This window comes from Coenobita brevimanus, chromosome 64, assembly GCF_032717465.1.
Source record: "Coenobita brevimanus isolate Jiangsu-jjx chromosome 64, ASM3271746v2, whole genome shotgun sequence".
Taxonomy (NCBI): Eukaryota; Metazoa; Arthropoda; class Malacostraca; order Decapoda; family Coenobitidae; genus Coenobita; species Coenobita brevimanus.
In genome coordinates this window covers 11,671,232-11,693,581 of record NC_137017.1, presented here as the reverse complement: position 1 = coordinate 11,693,581, position 22,350 = coordinate 11,671,232, and the positions used below count along the sequence as shown (strand labels likewise).

Genomic DNA, 22,350 nt, shown 5'->3' with positions numbered 1-22,350 from the left:
CGTAAATAGAAATGTAAATGAGTAGTATTATAAGAATACGAGTATATACCCTAGGAGTAATGAAAGTGAAAGTTTCACTATAGCATGTCTGAATACTATGAGTTATGAGAGTGAAGATGAAAGTGACATTCACTCTCAATGCTACTATACAGGACGAGAAAGTGAATGCTACATATTTTACTGAAAGAAATTGAATCCCTACAGTGACAATAAACTAATACTACTGAAGGAAACTTATGGATAAAGACTGTAGATATATATAAGTGTTATATAGTAATAGAAATATAAAGTGTGAGGGGTTTTATGAATAATAAATGACAGAGTACCAAGAGCGAACTAGCGCAAGTGCGGCGGTCAGACGCGCTCATAATTTTCATTGCTTTCACAGTGGGTTTTTTTTTTGGAGTATGGATCCCAAACTACTTGAAAATCATAGAGTAGTGTTTATAGTGTTAATATCTGGCTGTGGTAATCATATTACGGGTTGTCGGGAAGTGTAAAATGGAGACTTCGTTACCCAACTTCAGAGGTCTCCACAAGTCCTACGGTAACTGAAGAAGGCTCAACAAACATTCCAGGAGAAAGCTGAAGGTATGTGCCATAAGCATATATAATTTTAATATTCTAGGACTAATAACTGATTTTTGGCAAATATTTTTTGAGAGTCTGTCGGAGCCCAAATAACCCCACAGTACACGCAAAACATCGGTAAACATGCCCGCGGTGTAGGGGTTAAAAGAAATCATCTTTTATTCACATAATAATAGTTGTGTTATTCGTGTCTGATTCTCCTCTCCGACTTGCTACTCGTCTTTAAACCCTGAGAAGTCACTTGGAGTTTGTATCTTACTGTGTATGCATGCCTCTTTTCCATCCATCCATCATCCAATCCTACATTGCCCCATGAGGAGCGTTGGAGCCCAGGGCTAAGCAGTTGGTCCCGACATTTAACCCGAGACGTCCCGTCGATGTATGGGTACGTTGCAACATTTTGCATTTGCTAGTCCCGACGACGTACTCGTACGTCGTGCAATTGCAAGGTCCCTAATTTGCACAATTTTCAATTTTCGCACGTATACACGGGACACCTTCCTCTATTCCTCTACAAGATGCCAAGCAGGGACAATGCCTTACACCGCATAACCTCCCCCCCCCCATGCACGCCATTGTCTCGGCAATTCACCTGTTACCAGTGACCTGGCCAATAAAGACATTCAGCGCCAGAGTGATTCCCCAATCGATGACAATGTGGAGGACAAAGTTTACATAGCATTAGAGGAAGAAACAGTCAGAAATGATGATCAGGTAATGTGGCAAAAGAAGGTCAGGTATGGTGATGAGTGAAACAATGCTTATAATGCCTATATTACTGTTTGAAAACCAATATACTATCGTACTATATATAAATTCGTACCAAGTAAATAAATAAATACTGTTTATGACTGGTGTGAAATACTTACCCTCCCATAGAACTCGTTTTCTTTGGTGCCAGCCTGATAGAAAACCCAGTCAGGTAAGGAGGTACTGCTACCTGGATCAAGTATTTTAAACCTCAGGTGAGTGATTTCTCTATGAAATTTTGATGTTTCTCACCAAAAGCGGAAGTTTTAGCCAAAAAAAAAAAAAAAAAAAATCGAAAATACCTCGGGATTGGGGGGTGTCAGAGGTGTGAAATAGCTCGGGATGTGACAGGTTAAGATGAAAGTGACCAGCCTCACTCATCCCTGAGTGACATTACATGAGCAATCAACCCCAACCAGCCCTTGGATATAAGCTTTCACCAGCTCAATCCGACTGGAGCGCAATAATTACCCATTAAACCACCAAGTGCCAAAATTTGGTTATATGGTTACCACCCAGAGTAGTAAATAGTTTCCCGGTGTACAGGAAACCATTTGGCTTGTCACTCAGTGTAGAGTCACCCACAGGCAGAAGGAAGAGGAAAGAATCAAGGAAAGACAGAAGAGGGAGTGTAAAGTTACCCATTGGCAGAAGGACGAGGAAAGAATGAAGGAAAGGAAAACAGAAGAGGATGGAAGGAAAGAACGATGGAGGAGAGGAAAGGGCAGACACCCGACAGCAGCACTACATCGAGTGAGTGGATGGTGAGTGCCCCTGCATTCCACTGCCATAAACTTTGGATATATGGAAAGGCTGGTGTGAGGCTAATGCCTGCGTGCAAAGAACTGTACTGACATGAAACTTGAAGGCGTTGTTCATACGACTAATCTCGCTTCCCGCTTGACAGTTGTTTGACCGTCGTCTGCTGAGCTGAACCACACAACAACAACAATGAAACTGAGTTTAACCAACCCAAAAGTAAACAAACAGCCGAGTAAGATGACCATACATTGCTTTTCCGTGGTATTCTGAATATTTTATGGTCTTGTAAATATAAATATATCTTCGTGTGCTGCTGCAGCCCTGAGTCTTAGGACGCAGGGTGATTTTTTACCCTTATAAGACAGGTATCCCATATGCTGTCCAAGGGTACTAGGGCAAAAAAAGACGAGTGTCAGTATTAGCTGTCCCTCCCCTGACCCCACCCACCCCACTCCCCTACCACCACACCCACACACCAACCCAACCCTCCCCACCCCACTCCCACCACTGCCCCCACCCTCCCACCCCCAAACCTCCACAGCCCCCAACCCTTGCCCCCTACCACCCCTAACCCCCACCCTCCCACCACCCCAACCCCCACCACTGACCCCACATGCCCCCAACCATCCCCCCCTCACTCCCACTATCCCCCCAACCACCCCCATTCCCTCACAAACCCCCCCCAACATCCCCACCACCTATTTCCATACCCCCTACCCCCCCACCACCTGCAAGTTCCTACCCACTAGCCCCCCTCCCACCCCCCACACACCCACCTCCCAAACCACCCCTCTCCTCCAACCCCCAACACCACCCTGACCCCCTACCAACCCATCCCTCTACCCACCAACCCCCACTCTCCCTGGCCCATCACTTCCCACCCCTACTGCACTCCCCACTTCCCTAAACCACCCAGCCCACACCTCCCCTCCCACCCCCCACCACCACCACCCACAAAACACTCACCATATTGCACCCCCGATTATGCCCGTCCTGAGCGAATGTCAAAACATTTCGATGCCTGTCTTTTAGGGGTTAAGGTAATTTTTGTGGAAAAAATAGTGCATCCTATGACAGGAAGTACGGTAATCTCAGGTGTTTTTGCCCATATGGCACATGCATCGTAATTTTAAGAATTCTTCCGCAAACCGTAGAGAATCACAGGATGGGTTTAGGAAGCTCTAAGACATTGCTAGGTGCACCAGACTATTCTCTTCACATCTGTAAGAAAAATAAATGGATTTTATAACTCTTTAAACATTGTTCATGGACCAGCCAGAGGTGTACGCAAATTTCTGAACCCACGGCCACTGAGGGATTAAGCCGTTAAGCCATACCTACGACTGTTTATTTCCAGCGCAAAGAATGAAACTTACTCTACATACTCAAAGATGGATTTCGTTTCCCAATGTCCCAACTGTAGGTTCGGTTAGGTTTGGTTAAATTATTTGGAACAGTTAACCCCTACGCGCCGGGCGACGTGTATAGCATTCACGATTTTGGCCGCGGAGCAACGCTGGTTGATGTGTGTAGCCACAAGCATCTTCCCGCCACCCTTTGAACTTTAACTTATCCTTACTCATCAATGGAACCACCTCGAGACATGGGGATACTTTCATTTGAAAGAGGAAGAGTTGGTGAGTCATATGTATCTTTAATTTTTTCTCTAGCTGTTATAGAGTAACCCCTCCAATATCCGACGTAATAAAACCCAAGTAACATCCGGGACTTGGGCAAAATGCCCCTGGACAGGTACTTATACAGTACCCACAAAAAGTATGGGGAATATCTGTGGGCCATGGCTGGTTTTGGTGTCTTTAGAATTCTGACGTTTACCATCCAACCGACGGCTCATATTTCACTAAACTGGTGCATGGCAACTCGGTCAGATACATATCAACAACACCCACGCAATTTCCCGCCAGTGCCGTGCGAGTAGCGCCAAAGACGGGGAATGTATTTGGCTGTGATGAATAATAATTCCCTCAGTTTCTTTCCCTTCCATTATTCGTCATGCTGCTACCCACCCACATTGTAGAATGGGGCCTAATAATAATAAGCAAAGAAAAGGCTGTGATTCTTGCCCTGAAGGATGTAAATATGCCTGTCAAGGAAATTTGTCAGTGTACAGGGAAAGGCAAGACAGCCATTTACAGCCTGATTTCTAAGGCAAAGGATTTCCCCCAAAAAGAGATTCCACCTCGTAAACCTGTTCCTGAGCGTCCCAGAAAGACAACAGCAACAACTGACAAGCTTATCAAGAGACAAGTACTGAAAAATCCATGAATCACTGCAAAACAACTGAAGCATGCCTACCCTGACATCCTTGGAAGTGTTGCTGAGTGCACCATCCAACGTCATTGCCTGAAAGAACTGATACTGCATCTTCGTTCCCCGACCCGCAAGCCTCTTCTGGCTCGCACAATGCGTGCTGTTCATCTCAGTTTTGCAAGGAAATATAGAGATTTAACTCAAGAAGACTGGAGAAGGGTCTTATGGAGCGATGAGTCGACTTTCCAGTGTCGTGCACAGAAGCGTGGCAAGCTGAGCGGTCCATCACACATGAATCCCCTTGACCCCCGGTAGGTGCAACTGACTGTCAAACACCCACCCTCAGTCATGATTTAGGGCTGCTTCAGTGCACAGAAAGGGCGTGGAAGATTGTACGTGCTACCCAAGAACATCACGATGACTGGAGATCGTTACACTGATGTCTTGCAAAGCCATATGTTGATTTTTTATGATATCCATGACTGCAACTTCTTTATGCAAGACAGTGCACCATGCCACAAGGCAAAGTGTCCTGGGAACTCTCCAGATCTGAATCCCATCGAGGAGCTGTGGTCTAGCATGAAGCTGAAACTTCAAGAAAAGAACACCTCTTCAATTCCACGCCTTGTTGAAGCTATCAAAGACATCTGGGTGCACGAAATTGGCCTGGATTACTGCAGAACTCTTGCTGACTCCATGCCTCGATGCATACATAAGGTATTGACAGCACATGGTGGCCATACAACGCACTAAAATAAAGAAAATGATGGGCATTTGTTGTTTTTTATAGCAATTCCGTATACTTTTTGCAGGTACTGTAGACCCAAACTGAACCTAACTTTGAAAGCTACCTAAATAACTCCCTACTGGACATGCACAACACCTATTTACACAAATAAGGGACACAAACCATAAAATAAATGAAAAGGAACCAGAGAATGAGAAATTAGGGGTGAGTAAGGAAAATATTTAGCAGTGTACAGGGTAGTTACGACACGTCCGTGATCATTGCGAAGATTAACCTGCCTCCTCTATGGCTCTAACAGTGGTGAAGGTGCACTTGAAACACATATAGTAATCCAATGTTGCGCTGCACTTATCCTTTGCACTACAAATTATAATTTTTTAACACTGAACATTCTGTTCGGTAGGTAGGCGGGAAGTGGGGAGAATACAGGGGTGCCCTAGCGGACATCACTGGAACTACGCACCAAAACACAGCTGTTCATAACTGTGCGGCAAATTTAAAGAGTAGGTATGATTCCCCCCCCCCGATCGTTTTGGACTTTTGTCCAGATGTCTCAGGGAATATCCAAGACTTGGACTAATGGACCCAAGCCCAAAATGTCTGGGATTTAGGGTGGCCAGGTCTTGGCCATCCGGGTCTTAGAGGGGTCACTGTAGTTTGGCAAATACAGTAATCCCGCATATTTTGCGGTAGTTACGTTCTTGTAACCCCCGCGAAGTCAATTCCGCGAATACTCTATTAACAATTGAATGTTACACTTGTGTCCACCATGCTGCCCATCACACAGGCCATGTCCATACTGATTGCGAGACAATTCGCCGTCAGACAATTCCCCGTCAAAACATGGACGATTCCCCTTCAGAACAATTCGCACCCTGGACGATTCCCCGCCATTCTATAAATATACTAATCAATACTTTTATCAATATACTTATTATTAATTAATCAATACTTTAATAACTATATTTCAGGGGGATCCAGCAAAGTCTATGTTCAGTAGCGTAGGTTCTGGATATTATTTATTAGTTGCACCTTTGGTCATTAATTAACTTGTTTCTTCCTCGCTGTAGTCGCCTTTGAATTATATTCTAGCGTCACCCATAGCTATCTTCATTAATGAAGGCGAATTGTTTTGTGTTTGTTGTGACTGCGAATTGTCCCGAAACCTCCATACTCATCCCAAAATACCTTCTTACAAGATTGAAAGCACATACTCCATTATGAAGGAAAAACGTAAACACCGCACTGTAATACACAATTATCTACACATTTATTCACAAAACAGTACAAAATAAAAAGATGCATTAACTGGTGATAGCAAACACTCGCACGGTCGTTTCTTAGCTTGTCAATAACACAATTTTCTCTGCTAAGGTCATAACTTTTCTTGATCGTCTTGTCACTTTGGAGTTCTTACTAATAGCCTTTGGTGAGGCTGGCTTACATCCTGGGGCCATGTGGAAAGCAAGTGGGAGGCAAGAGGCTCATATCATAGTGCGGTTGCAAGCACACCAGACACGTAAGGCAGTCAGGCGTGGACTGAGGAATGCGGGGTAGAGAGCAGTGTTGCCATATCCAAACAACGAAATTATGTTAGGGCAATGAAAAAATTATGCTAGATTGAGCAAATTTGTTCCAAGTAAAAAATGAATTATGCTAACTTGAAGCTAAATGATAAAATTCTATACATATTCGTGCAACATATTAATTATGTATTGTTTACTTTGAAAATATTAAATTGAACCTACATACAGTAAGAGGATAAATATCGGTTTTCTGCCCATACTGCTTTTTCCCATGAAAATTACGTTTTTCTGATGGATTTTGATGTGATTCATTCGATTTTGAGCATCATTTCCGTCGGAAATAACCAGATTTTGAGATATGACCCCCCCATCCCCCTGCAATAATGGGAGATCTTTGGGGAATCGGGGGTTATAGGGAGGGGGGAAAAAACAGAAAATGGTCATTTCCAACTGAAATGAAGCTGAAAATCGAATGAATCATACTAAAATCCATCGGAAAAACCTAGGTTTCATGGGTAAAGTACAAAGCTCAAACTTATCCTAACCTAACCGAACCTAACCTAAAACCTAACCTAACCTAATCCAACCCAACCTAACCTAACCTACCCTAATCCAACCCAACCAAGCTCAAACTGAAAGTAACCAACTATTCAAACATCTTCTAACCTTATTCGTCTCTCTCTCTCTCTCTCTCTCTGATTTGTAGCTTTTATAAAGTTATTCCAAAAATATTCCATTCCATTCTAAATTATGCTAGAATGATTCTATCTATCTATTGCCAGACGCCTCAATCCCGTTTGGGGTGGCCACAAACAAATCGCCTCCAAGTCGCCCTGTCCCCCGCCATTTCACTGCCCTGCTCCCAACTCACACCCCCCTCTCTCATACACCTCTCCACCCCATCCCTCCATCTCATCCTCGGCCTCCCCCTCCCTCTTCCCCCCTCCACCTCACTCACATACACTCTCTTCGTCAGTCTTTCACCCTCCATCCTCTCCACATGGCCAAACCACCTCAGTGTGTTTAGAATGATTCGAAAACTTCTAATATGCTAAAAAATATTCCAGACTCGAAAATTTGATCAAAATTATGCTAAAAGAATAAGATTATGCTAGATATGGTAACACTGGCAGAGGGGCCGCGGGAAAGGGACAGAGGGTGGCGTGAGTTTACTGCGCTACAATTGGAAGCTGCGGGAATTTCAAATTTTTTGTTTTCTGTATATTCTAGGATATTTTTGTTGAACTTATTAATGCTAAGAAAATCCGCGAGAGGGCAAAACCGTTGACAAAAAATCCGCAAAAAATGCGGGATTACTGTATTAGGGTTTGAACTAAGGGTATTTTTTCCTACATCACCGAAATCCCCCGTAGGGAGGAGCGTGTGACATCGGAAAACCCCCGGTGTGCGGAGGTTAAACTAGGTTAGGTTAGGTTTAGTTAAACACTTAGGAAAGTCCCTTCTGCCATTACGCTGATGAATCAAACGAGTTGACACAGCCGAACAGCTAAAAACAAAGGGGAAACAGATTTAACAAAAACATTTACATATGGTAATGCATTGCATTGTGATGAGTAAGGATGGAGGTTTGGAGGGTGAAGTGCATGAAAGAGTACAACAAAGAAGAAAGGTTGCTGGTTCTTTGAAAGCAGTGATAAGAAACCGGGAAGTGAGCATGGAAGTGATGAAGTTACTGCATGACAGTATTGTGATACCAACTCTAATGAATTGATGTGAAGCTTGGACCTTGTTGGAGGGACACAAGTCAAGAGTGAAAGCAGTGGAAATAAGTTATTTGAGAGGAGCATGTGGAGTCACACGGAGAGACAGACTGACAAATGGGGAAGTGAATAAGCATTGTGGTGTGGATGTGGATGTGATAGGAAGCATTAGGAGAAACACACTGAGGTGGTTTGCCCATGCGGAGAGGATGGAGAGCAAGAGACTGACAAGGAGGGTGTAGCCTATATGAGTGAGGTGGAGGGATGGAGTGGTAAGGTGTATGAGAAGGGGGGGGGGGGGGGGAGCTGGGAGCAGGATAGTGAAATGGCAGGGGACAGGGCGATATGGAGGCGATTTGTTTGTGGCCACCCCATAGGGGATTAAGGTGTCTGGCAACAGACACACAGAAAGATAGACAGACAGATAGCATTACAGTGTCAGTGGTTCATAGGCTACGCAATTACCGGTAAATTTCATTTTCGGGAAGCCGTCAAGAATTTGCAAATTTCAAGAATTAGCGAGGGGGGCTTGGAACGTAACCCTCACTAATTTGAGAGGGGTTACTATACTGTACTGTATTTTTTCCTCATTACTGTATTAGAAATAGAACAGATTAAAAACATTCCTTCTGTTTAACAAACAGGTGTAAAATGATAACTACTGGTATTTTTTCCATCTTCACTGAATGATTTTTGAATGAAAAAGGTGGTCAGGAACCTAACCTCCCTATTTCTGTACAATGTCATGAGAAAAACAGGTTCGTTATCTGACTAATTCACTATTCAACCACTTTTTATGGAATGCATCCCTCTTGAATAGCAGCGGCTGCTGGTATTAAACTCTCAACCTGGTACATGATCACTTGGTATGTGATAGATCGCTATAATAACTGATAATAACATAAACCCAGTTTCAGGTTAAAGCAAAGATACCATAAAAACCTGTAAGATTTTTGCAATGGCTGCACATGGCGATTCCATGTAGACACATACCACCCACACAAGGTGACAGTCTGAAACTTGTGATTTGAAAAACTGCATCACTCTCCTCCCACCTTATTGCACTGCTCCCTGCCCACCACACCACTACACTCACCCTCAGCCTCACCACTTAGCTCTCCCCATCACTCCTCTTCCTGACTATCTAGAGTGTTCACCCAAGTCCTCCAGGTGTTCCCCAGTCTCGGGGGAGACCCTCGGTGATAATTCAGACTGGACTATAATATACTTCAGGTGGGTGGCTTCTTTTTTTTTTTTTTTTTTTTTTTTACATGGCCAATGAATCCGAATTATCCCTATTAAACCCATGTTAAATCGACCATCTTACGATTTCTCAGTATGCAATCAGTTTTAATGTAAACCAACTGTAAATCGAGTTGACTGTACTTTTGTGATGCCGTCATCCAAAGAAAATATACTCACAGCCTGGAAGCTCTTGATAAGGTCTTCATTTGTGATGTCAAGGACCTTGGGTGAGAACACAGTGCCCTGATCAAACACCTGCTGCACCACCAGGCCATACGTGAAGGGGGAGATGTTCAACATGTTCAGCAGTGTGGCCTCGCTGGCACCCACCTTATCACCTTCTTTCATCAACTGCACATCATTCTGAAAGAAAATATACATATTTTTTCACTTAAGCAGCATAAGACAAAAGCTGTTTTTCTTTGCAGCAACTTTCTGTAAAACAAGACAATCCAAGTACATGCACAGGAGTTGTGGTTCTCTAACCATCCTGATACAATACATAAAAACATAATAAAAGAGGATAACTTCTATATGCCAGACAGCCAAATAGGCTGCTTCTGTAAGTCCAACCAAACTACTAAAACATGACAAGGATTGCACAAAAGGCTCTGTATTGGCAGCAGACCCTTAATTTGGGCATCTTATTTATTTGGGAATTTTAACGAGCAAACTGGAATGTGCAAATCGCAACGCTGATACCCATTATGTGACTAACCTGTATGGTGAAATCCCCAAATTTTTCCGGTCCCCCCCTTTGGCCCCCTTGAAAAATTTTTTAACCCCCTCTTGACCATACCTAGCGCTTGCTGTAGTGTACATACAACCCCTAGGAACATCACTGGACAAAAGAAGGGGATAACTGGAGTGTACAACATGGCAAATAGGTGGTGATCACTTACCATGACAGGCGATTATATAGGTACAGTATTGGAAAGGGGGTACCTTTAGATGACAACTTATCTACTTAGATGTAGGTGAAAAACAATTTCAAGAGCATAATGAAAAACTTGGCAGAAAGAAAAAGTTCACAGTGGTAGCAATGAGGTGCGAAATACGAGAGACAGGTGGAGAAAAGTTTTGTGTGTGTGTGTGTGTGTGTGTGTGTGTGTGTGTGTGTGTGTGTGTGTGTGCATTTTTTTTTTTTTTACCTAGTAGTGATATACAGGAAATGAGCTACGCTCAAGGGGTCCCATCTCTGTTTCTTGATAAGTCTAATTTTGCTTTGAACTCGTTTAAGTTCTTAGACTCGACGATCCCTTTGTCCAGGCTATTTCACAGGTCTGTGCATCTATATGGAAAACTATATTTCTTGATATCCTTCAAGCAACTTGGCTTTTTTAGTTTCATTCCGTGTCCTTTTGTTACTCTCCCATCCCATACAAACAGGTCTTCTCTGTCAATTTTTTCTACTCCCATCCTGGCCCTGAACACCTCTCTCTCCTTTCTTCTAAGGAAGGCAGGTCAACATTTTTCAGCTTTTCCCTGTACGACAGATCTGCCAGGCTAGGGACCATCTTGGTTGCTGATTTCTGTATTCTCTTGATCTTGTTAATATCTTTCTTTTTATGTGAGGACCACACTACTGCCGCACATTCCAACCTGGGGCGGATCATGGCCACTATCAATTTTTTCATCATCTCCTCATCCATGTAATGAAATGCTACTCTTACGTTAGTCAAGATATTATACGTCTCTCTAACTACTGTATATTGTTAATGTATTTTTCCATCCATCCATCATCCAATCCTATGTTGCCCCTTGAGGAGCCTAAAAGCCTGGGATTGGTCCTGACATTTAAGATGAGAGTGACCAACCTCACTCATCCCTGCGTGGCATTATGTGAGCAATACCAAGGCCACCGAGTAGAGAAGGCCTGATGGAACCTGCTCTCGTGACCCGTGACATCACGCACTCGAGTATAAACCTACACTCCTTAGTTTACCTGGGAGTGCGGGCCTGTAACGTTGTCTCTGCGTCATCTGCCAGAAACACCTTCATTTATACATATTTTCAAATCGCTGATATTTTTCTGGAGAAAATACAATGCCCTGTGGTTGGTGTGTCCCTAAATGCAAGGGAAATTATAAGAATGGCCCAAAAGTACATGTGTTTTCGTTTCCAAGAGACCAAAAACTGGCGAATACATGGGTACAAGCTATAAAGAGGGACCAGTTTACATGAAACAAATTCAGCAGAGTAAGTAATCTGAAATGGTTTTCTCTTGTTTCACACTGTTACAAGTTTGCTGAACTAGGTTATTTGCATAATGAAAGAAATACATAATGCAGGAGCAGGAAAATTATAAAACAACGAAAAAATGGTACAGCCCGCTAATATGGTCATTCTCCCATAAATTACAAATCGAATTTTATGTGAGAATGCTTATTTTTTTCACGATTAATTTAAGAAAAATTTTTACTTTCAGGTCAACAGATGAATAATGTACCGATGTTTCTGTAAACTGCAGGAATATCTATACGGAATATGAACTGCCTTTGCAAATCAAAATTGCAATGCTCCAGCCGGGAAGTGTTTTGCAGCTCCTGATTGGCTAGCAGTGACATAATCTCAAACACTCAGATTTGTGTATAAACATTTCCCTCTTGTGTTCCTGGGGAAAATTATTCAACTGTTTATCAAAAACATGAAGAATATCTTTAATCTGTTAGTCTAATGCACATAATAACATTGTGAATGTTTTATACAAGAAATAAACAAAGTAACGTAATGCTCTTCCTCAGGAGCCACGAAACACTTCCCGTCTGGAGCACTGCGATTCTCAGTTGCACAGGTGATTCAAATTCCCTATAGTCTACCTTACATTTCTTTCTATAACTGTATCAGTCACAGAAAAGTATACAATGCTATAATTCATCTGATAATCAGTCATCACTTCTTGCTGTTACATAAGAATCTGTGTGGATTATTATAAGTCCTCATTTTCAGTACAGGTCCTATTTTGATGCATGAAAATGTTACTTAAAATAGTGGGAAAAGTTTTGATTTTGATTCGAGTTTAACATGAGACTTAACAAGTCAAGGATACATGGAATTAATTGCCTGCTCTTTTGTGTGTTTTATGAAAAAAAAATATATATATACAATTTTAATGAGATAATAATAGGGGAAATTATTTAATGGGTTTTCTTTTCTGGTAGAACAAGTGTTTTGTATATATAAATAAAAAACAAAACATGAAGTTTAGGATTTAAGAGGGTTCCAAAGTTTTAGGCATTAATGCTAACAGAGACCACTGTCTTTTAGGTATGTGAGTTGCACTTCCGGCTGGAGGAAGTACAATGGGAAACTACTTACTTTGATGAAAGAACTGGTACCAGACTTACAGCCAGGTTCAAGAAACCTTATCTCCGTGATGGTGCAGTCCCTTCCGTCCTACCAAACTGTCCTACCTATCTTTCTTCTTCAACTCGCTCAAGAGAATCACATGATTCAAACAAAATTCGACCAGAGGAGGCTCCACTCAAAAATGCATTAAAGCAAAGTGTTGCTGACGATTTAAAGTACAGGGGGCAGAGAGAATTTCACAGTGTAGGTGAACTGGAGGGGAAATTACAATTTCTGGACCATAACTATTGTACAGTTATTAAAACAGTCACTCATAACATGCCATTTAAGTAACTTGCCTAATGCTAAACTAATAACGTCTCTGGAAACTGAACCAAGCTGTGCAGTAAGTGTGTTTTGTAAAGCTAATAAAATGCACAGCGTTGGACAGTATAGGATTCCTTCTCATGTTACAGACACCAATGTCCTTGAGGAGATATTAAGTAACACGAAAATATTTGACACTGAGGAGCATGTAAACTGACCAGCGAGTGTAATTTCTGTGCTGCAGTTGGTTATATCACTTCTGGCAACTTTGCAAAATGAGTCCTTCAAGTATGTTCACACACTGAAATTCATTACTGAGCAGTTGCACTTAATGACACTAAACAGGTTACAGTACTCACCACAAGTAATGATCTTTTCCTCTCTCATGTATAACTGTTCCCTCAAGGTTACAGACTATTAAGGGATTCCAAAAATCTTATTCTTCCTAACCATTCAAGTACTGTATTAGAAGACTCTTTTGAAATGCATGAACCCATTAACCGAACAACATGACAGCAATTTCCTGATGTATATTACGAATAAGTTTAGACTTTTATCTCAAAAGGATAAAACAGTATCATTAATCATCATTCATTCATTGCCAGACGCCATACATCCCAGACGGGGTGACCAAGGGCTCAGAGTTAATTGCTTTACAGGGAGGGGCACTAATCCTCCACCAACCCCACTTGACACGTAGGGATGCCAACAGCATCTGGTGTTCCCAGGCGGTCACCCGTCCAAGTACTAACCAGACCCAAAGTACGAAATTCACTTTAAACCTTATTTTGATTTTAAAGGAGGAAATGTTGTTGGTTCAGCTTTTAACTGTAGTGAGGCAGCAACAAGTGCTTTTGTTTTCATGCTCAACAGCATATGCTCTAAGTTTAAAGACGTGGTACATATTATACCAACTAAATACATGAAGGCAGAAACTCTGTTTGAAGTTTTAGAACAGGTAACAAGTGCTCATGGGCCCTTCGGGCCCTTCACACTTGCTCCTGCGGAGGGCTCTCGCATTTATGTGCTGTTCTAGTGTAACGTTGTCACTATCGGCCTTCAAGATGACATCGAAGTGCCCATGAAGGTCCATTTCTGTGCTGTTCTAGTGTTACGTTGTCACTTGGATTTTTTGCAGCTAACCAATTGATCGGGTTATTTGCAGCTTCGGGAATGGAACCCAAGTTGTCCAAACGCAAGTCCAAAATACACACAGACACACGGCTACTGCTAGGCCTATAGTATATCTTAGTCCAACCTATGGGCAAAAATTTCCATGGAGATCCTACGCCGGTAGTAGCGTTTTTTGGTCAAAATGTGATCGCTCATTAAATATGGTTAAAATTTTTCAATCATGATGAGATCAAGTTTTTTCACATCAGCGAAAGATGACTTTTGGGCACGTGTAGAAGCATGTATGGACAAATTTGAGAAGAGTGAGCCAGTGTTTTTGACTGGAGACATGAATGGCAAAATTGGGAATGTACGAGTGGATGGAGTGGTTGGTCAGTGGGGTGTGCCAGCTGAAGTAGATGGGAATGGTAGTGCTTTATTGGACATCTGTGCTGGTAAGGGGTTGGCAATAGCCAACACCTACTTTCGGCATAAGATGACCCACAGGTATACATGAAGTCGTGAGGAGGATGGATGGTGAACTTGTTGAACGAAAGGCAATGATAGACTACGTGTGTGTGGATGAGCAAATGAGAAGACAAGTGGTGGATGCAAGTGTGTGGAGAGGGTGGGGGAATGGAATCTCAGACCATTACTTAGTGATGGCCAAGGTAAGGCTGCAAAGAAAATGGATGAAAAGACAAAGGGGAAGACAGAAGGAAACAGCTCCTGTGAGAAAAGTGGAAAGTTGCAAGATAGTGAGAAAATGGCAGAGTATAAGAATATAGTGGAAGAAAGATTGGGAAGGTATGAATTAGAGCAGATGGAAAGAGTGGACGACGTATGCAAGATATTCACGGAAGAGATAGGTGCAGCGTGTGAGGTGGTTTGTGCAGTGAGGAGGAGATGCAGGGGTATGCAACGGACAGCATGGTGGACGTGGTTGAGATCAGTGCTCACGGCCAGAAAAAAGCCATTCGTGGTCAACAGGTGCTGATTGTAAAACCAAAGAGCAGTGCTGATGCTTCGATGAGTCAAATGGGACCAGAAGACTTAAGAGGTGTACTTGACTTGGTACTAGTTGATAGCTGCTTTAAGACCTCGGCTGGTGGGTTAGTAATGAAGTTTCCATCAGCCATGGCCAAAGGTGAAGCAGCTGGGATACTGAATGATCATCTTGACACTGATGGCACTTTTTGCATACCAGAGCCAGAGAAAATGCTGCCAAAAATGACCATGACAGGCCTTTCCTCTTCCTTGGGCAACTCTAACATCATCCCTAACCATCCATCCATCATCCAATCCTACATTGCCCCATGAGAAGCATAGGAGCCTGGGGCTAGGCAGGTGGTCCCGACATTTAAGATAAGAGTGATCAGCCTCACTCATCCCTGAGTGGCATTACATGAGCAATCAAACCCAATCACCCCTTGGATATAAACCTTCACTGGCTCAATCCGATTGGAGAGCATTCTGAATAATAATATGATGCTCGTTGATCGACGATGCACCCTCAACTTTCTCTTCACACGAACAAGGAATGACACCAAAACCAATGTCTTGAAGATGTCACCAGAGGTGAGATCCTCCATTGTAGAACAGGGCAACTACTGTATATCTATGCAGATCTTACAAGGAGCCGTGCTTTTGACAGATTCTGGGTTACACAATGTCATCACTGTCAAGGTTTTGGTCATACATCTGAGAGGTGTTCTAGAAAAAATTGTGAACCTAAATGTGTTTTTTGTGCTGGGGCCCATAAGTTTAAGGATTGTAGTATCAGAAATTCTCTCAAATGCATCAACTGCTCTTCCTTATGACATCAAGAAGCTAATACTAATTCACAGTCAGTTGCCCATTTTGCATCTAGTAGAGACTGTCCAATTATGATTTCTCATAGGAACAGATTGACTGAAAATACCAATTTTGACATTTTGAAAAACTGACTACATCCCTCTTGAACCAGTTAAGGATGAGTCTTTTAAATATTTGTTGCATCCATAAGATAGACATACTAATGAAGCTCTAAATCTGCTCGAGCTTGACATTTTGTGCTTGACTGAAACTTGGTTGTATATGTCTGAGATTATATTCATAGTGCTTTGCGTAAGAAACAATCTATTATAAGTATTCCCAGGCCTGCTGTTGACTATCTGGGAGGAGGTGTAGCACTCATTTACTCAGCAGCACTTGCAAACATTTCTCTCATAGACTCAGACCTGACCCCACCTTCATTTGAATTTATGGAAGTATTAAGCAACGTTGGGTCTGGTTAGTACTTGGATGGGTGACCGCCTGGGAACACCAGATGCTGTTGGCATCCCTACGTGTCAAGTGGGGTTGGTGGAGGATTAGTGCCCCTCCCTATAAAACAATTAACTCTAAGCCCTTGGCCACCCCGTTTGGGATACAAGGCGTCTGGCAATGAAATGAAAAAAAAAATTAATAACTTTCCATCAAAATACCACTAGAATTGCAAATGTCTATCGACCAGGTCATCCATGCACAGATCGAGGTTTCTGGAGGAGTTTGGGCAGTTTCTTGAAGTCTTTTCTCTTTAATCTCGAGGACTTCTTATTTGCGGTGATTTCAGTTCTCGGGTTGATAGTCTGCAGTCAAAACTATTTTCTTCAGAATTCCGTGAGTTCATCACCTACAATAATTTTTTTGATCATGTGAGTAATCCAACTCATGTCTCAGGACATGTCCTCGACTTGATCTTGTCCCCTGTTGGTTGCAGGTGCATATCTGATGTGGAGGTTGACACAGTTGACCACCTCATCTCTGATCATGCTCTGCTCACTTTTAGTTTTGATATCCCGAAATCCCCTTCCTATAAAAAGATCCATCAGGTTCAGAAATTACAGGAACATTGACCGCCATTTGATGTGCCGTGAAATTGATCAGCTTTTAAACTACACTGATTCTTCAAATCTTTCTTCCAGTGATTTTGTTGATATATATAACAATGAGCTTAGGTCAATTTTTGATCTCTACTGTCCTGAGCTGGTAAAAACAATCATTATGATACTTCTCCACAGCATGGGCTATCTATCTATCTATCTACAGCCCGATGCCCTAATCCCGCAAAGGGTGGCAGCAGACAAAACGCCTCCAAGTCGCTCTGTCACCCATCCTTTGACTGCCCTCCCCCCAACTCACACCCCCCTCCCTCATATACCTCTCGACTCCATCCCTCCACCTCATCCTCAGTCTTCCCCTCCCTCCACTTCACCTACATACACCCTCTTATTCAGACTTTCATTCTCTATTCTCTCCACATGTCCAAACCACCTCGGTGTATTTCTCCTAATTTTCTCAACCACAACCACATCCATCCCACACAGTTCCTTCACTTCTTCATTCGTCAACCTGTCCCTCCATGTCACTCCACATGCTCCTCTCATGCAACTCATTTCCACTGCTCTCACTCTTGACTTGTTCCCCCCTAGCAAGGTTCATACCTCGCTTCCATACATCAGGGTACGGATCACAATACATTACTATCATGCAGTGACTTTGTCCATACTCACCTCCCTATTTCTCATCACTGCTTTCAGAGAACCAACAGCCTTCCTTCCCTGATGTACCCTGTCAAGCACTTCATCCCCAAAAGATCCATCCTTACTCATCACACTACCCAAGTACGGTATGGTCCATCCATTAATTCTTCGTGTGGACAACATCGAAATGCAGAACATGTGGCGCTAGCAATGAACCAAATTAACTCATCTGCATTATGTTTGTGTGAGAAGAGCAGTTGTTCACACTGTAAAAGCCCAAAAGGCAAGGTATTATCACTAAAGTTAATTCATGCGGAAGTGATTTATATAAAAAAAAAAAGTCTGCGGTTCTGAACAATTTATTTGGTCAGAGGAATGCAACTGTTAAATCAACTTCTGTATCTGATGCCCAACTGGCTTCTGATTTTGCTTAAATTTTTACAACTAAGATATCTTGTGTAAGAAATGATTCAGACAACAGTTCTTCCAGTGAAGTGTGCTCAGTTGACTTCCAACCATGGCACACAAGGGGCCATTTGCTTTCAACATTTCATCCACTGGATGTAAATAAAATCAAATGCTACCTACGAGAACTTAACAAAACATTTTGCCCAATCGATCCGTGTAACTCGTCACAACTGCCTGATGTGTACAGGCATGCAGCAGACTTAATCTGCAACATAATAAATGGATGCTTCTTAGAAGGTAATTTTGTGCAGTCTGAGAAACGTGCTTTGCTTAAGGCGGAGTCACACTAGACCAAAAGTGGTTGACATGCGAGCAGCTTTTGTGAGGAAAAACAGCTAGCAGAGTTGAGTGACCGTCACACTCGTGTGTTTTTGCAAGCCGAAATGGCTAACAGGGTTGTCTACTTTGGCGCCTCATGGTCATTAGTAAACAAACCACTATGGAGTACCCACTCCCATTTCCTCAGTTTCTGGAACCACTTCACATACTTTTGTCCGAATACTGATTTAATGTCACAAGAAAAAAATAGAAATGAATAAAAAACACAAGAATTAAATTATGTTTACTAAACAGTTTTAGTTACAGTTTCCTTCTGGGAATAACAGAATATTTACCCACCAGTTACAAAATTACTATAGGCTCATTTGGATTCTAATCCCACCAACAAGCTGTGAGCGAAAATTGTTGTCCATTTCATCTCGCAAGCTAAATCTCGCTCACTGTGGGTCAGTTTGGCTAGCAGCTACCAAAACTGGTTCGCATGTTAGCCACTTCCGACCCAGAGTGACGCCACCTTCAGGCCCCTAATCAAGAAACCTGGCCTTGATGTCGAGAGCATGACAAATTATAATACCTTTCTTATCCAAGATTACTGAGCAGGCCATACTTGATCAACTCTTACCACTACTGGAACACAAGTGTTGTTCCTGTTGTTCAATCTGCATACAGAAAATACCATTCAATTGAAACTGCATTAACAAGGATTCATAGTGACTTAGTTGCAAACACCCATAGTGAGATGTCCTCCCTCTTAGTTCTGTTGGATCTATCAGCAGCTTTTGATACAGCAGATCATAAATTAGCCTATTGTTGGATGACCTGTATTATGGTATTTGTGACAGTGCCCTTTTGCTCCTTAGTCGTATCTGTTGGACAGATCTCAGAGAGTGGTTGTTATGCTGGCTCTGATTCTGCTCCCCTTCTGTTCAGAGTCCCTCAATGATCAGTTTTGGGTCCAAATTATTTACAATCTACAAGAGTAGTTTATCATCTTTACTTGGTGCTCACAACGTGTCCAATCACTTTTATGCTGATGACACCCACCTCTATGTTCAGATGTCAGATACCAACGATACCAAGACCAAGCTTCAATCTCTAATGTCTGATATTAAGATTGGGATGGTTAGGAGGAAACTTAAGCTGAATGATGGTAAAACTGAGATCATCAGAAGAAGAAGAAACGGAAGGGGTGAAGACACTGAAAATGCCCTGGCTTCGAACATTGGCGTGTCGTGTCAGAGCTTCATCTGGTCAGTTCTGTTTGAAATCTGGGTGTTTAATTCAAAGTTAAACTACCAAGAACATAATTATTAATTAAGTTGTCAGAAGGTGTAACTTGCATAACAGAAATCTGTACTCTGTCAGAAAATTCCTGAATAGACAGTGCCTCTTAACACTGATCCATGCAATGGTGTTGTGTCAATTATTGCAATTCACTGTGGATTGGTCTTCCAAATAATATACAAACAAAAGTTCAGTCTGTGTTGAACAAGGCAGTACGGCTTATCTTTGGTCTTCCCCCAAGAACCTCCAATGCACCGTTCCTAATTGTGCTGCACTGGTTACAAGTAAAGGCTAGAACTGAATGTAAACTGTGTCTTATTACATTCAAAGCTCTTCAGTCTGGTGAACCAAAGTATCTTACTGAATTGTTAAAACTCCCATCAGCACGCTCAGGTGTGATGTTACATAGTGAAAATGATTCCTTGCATCTTGACAAGCCTGGAGTCATTCACCAGTCATCTTTCTCCGATAGTTCCATTGTGTATAAAGCCCCTAGATTATGTAATAGATTGCCACTATCCATGAGACAACTCTCTTCTGTTGAATCCTTTAAGAGACAGCTGAAAGCCTTTCTTTTTTCAAAATGCTACAACCTGGAGAGAGGTACTATGACAGACAATAACAGGGTTTAATTATTACCACTTTCATATTTCATTTTAACTGGTGAGATTTGTATTGTATGAGAGAGATGTCACAATGCTTGTCCATCCATCATCCAATTCTAAATTGCCCCATGAGGAAAATAGGAGCCCGGGGCTAGGCAAGCTGGTCCTGATATTTAAGATGAGTGACCAGCCTCACTCATCCCTGAGTGTCATTATGTGAGCAATAAACCCCAACCACCCCTTGGATATAAACCTACATAGGCTCAATCCGATTGGAGCACCTTAACCCTTTCATTCACGGGGGCCCAATGAAGAATCCAACCACTCACATTCTTTCGATGCAGGATTCGTCCAAATGTAAACCAACCACTCGCACTCTTTTGACTCAGGATTCGTCCAAGTGAAATCAACCGCTCACACTCTTCCGACATAGGTTGAGTCCAACCATATACCGGTAATTTGCTGTATTTTTTCCACAACAAATTGTTGTTTGATATATATTGTATACATATATACAATATTCACACACTATTTTTTTAACAACAACAAATTGTTGTGAAAAAAATACAGTGGGTGAGTACTGTATATGAGTGTATGTCAGTGAGTAAACGAATACATTACTGAACGATAAAGTATGGTGTTTTATATCCTTTATTTATTTTTTTTTTCATTCATTAGGAAGATCATTTATTCATTTTTAACATGTATCAGTTTCATAACAATACAGATAAAAATTAGGGCAGGCGAATGAAATGATTGTAATCATTTTTCGATGTCGCACAAATCACTGAGTGAGGAATGTGGGAAGCGTGAGGTCTGGGCAAGCGAGGATGAAATGACAGGAAACAGTTCACTCAGAGCGGCCAGGCGTGATGAACAACTTGTTATTCCATATGGCATAAAAAATTTTCTAGTATAGCTAGAGGTGTCATTTTTTAATGAAATGGATAGCAGATAAATGCTGTATAATATTCTATAATCATTGCCGAAATGTTTATATGTCTGTGAGTAAATGAGCACTGAATAAATGTGAATGATACAATATGGTAATTCCCTTTCTTTTAAGATTTTTTCATTTATTAGGAAGATCACTCATTAATTTATAACATAAACCAGTTTCAAAACAATACATTTATAAAAAGGGCGGGGGAATTGAAATGATTGAAATCAGTTTCTGATACCGCACGAATCGCTGAGTGAGGAGTGTGGGGAGCATGAGGTCTGGGGTGACGAAACTCACTTAATACTTCGAAGTGGTTGGACGCTGGTGGCGTCGAAAGAGTGCGAGAGGGTTAATTACCTACTAAACCACCAGACGCCATAATTTGGTTATATAGTTACCACTCAGCACAGTAAATGGTTTCCTGGTGTTACATCAGGAAACCATTTGGCTTGTCACTCAGTGTAGAGTTACCCACATACTGAAGGAAGAGGAAAGAATGATGGAAAGACAGATAGACAAGGAGGGAAGGAAGAAAGGAAAGGGCAGGCACCAAAGAGCAGCATTACATCGAGTGAGTGGATGGTGAGTGTCCCCGCTGGTAGTTGTAAAAATCATGTGTGTGTTGAGTGCCAGTGCATTCCTTATGGAAGAACTGGTGCTTCTGAGAAACAACAGACCAGATTATTATTATCATTATTTTTTTTTTAATGGTGTAGTTATTATGGAAAAAGAATAATCACCGATAAAAATGTATGCACATTTAAGTTAAAATTAATAATTCTTTGTATTAGTGGTGGGTTAGTGCCCCACCCTGTAAAAAGAACTACCTAAAAAAGCGAATAAAGCGCCTCGGACCTGGATGGACCATACGTTGACGACTAAGGAACGGACAAAGGACATTCTTAGGGTGGGAACATGGAATGTGA

The 22,350-nt window shown here is 42.0% G+C and overlaps 1 protein-coding gene across 1 annotated transcript in view; it reads right to left on the bottom strand.

The window, feature by feature from the left end:
- The window catches only part of RpLP0 (ribosomal protein LP0), a 93,827-nt gene that overhangs the window by 36,204 nt on the left and 35,273 nt on the right, over nt 1-22,350 (bottom strand). Inside the window, exon 4 of the mRNA XM_080276208.1 lies at nt 9,792-9,977. Within this exon, the coding sequence (XP_080132334.1) occupies nt 9,792-9,977 (186 nt within the window). The remainder of the gene's footprint in view (nt 1-9,791; nt 9,978-22,350) is intronic.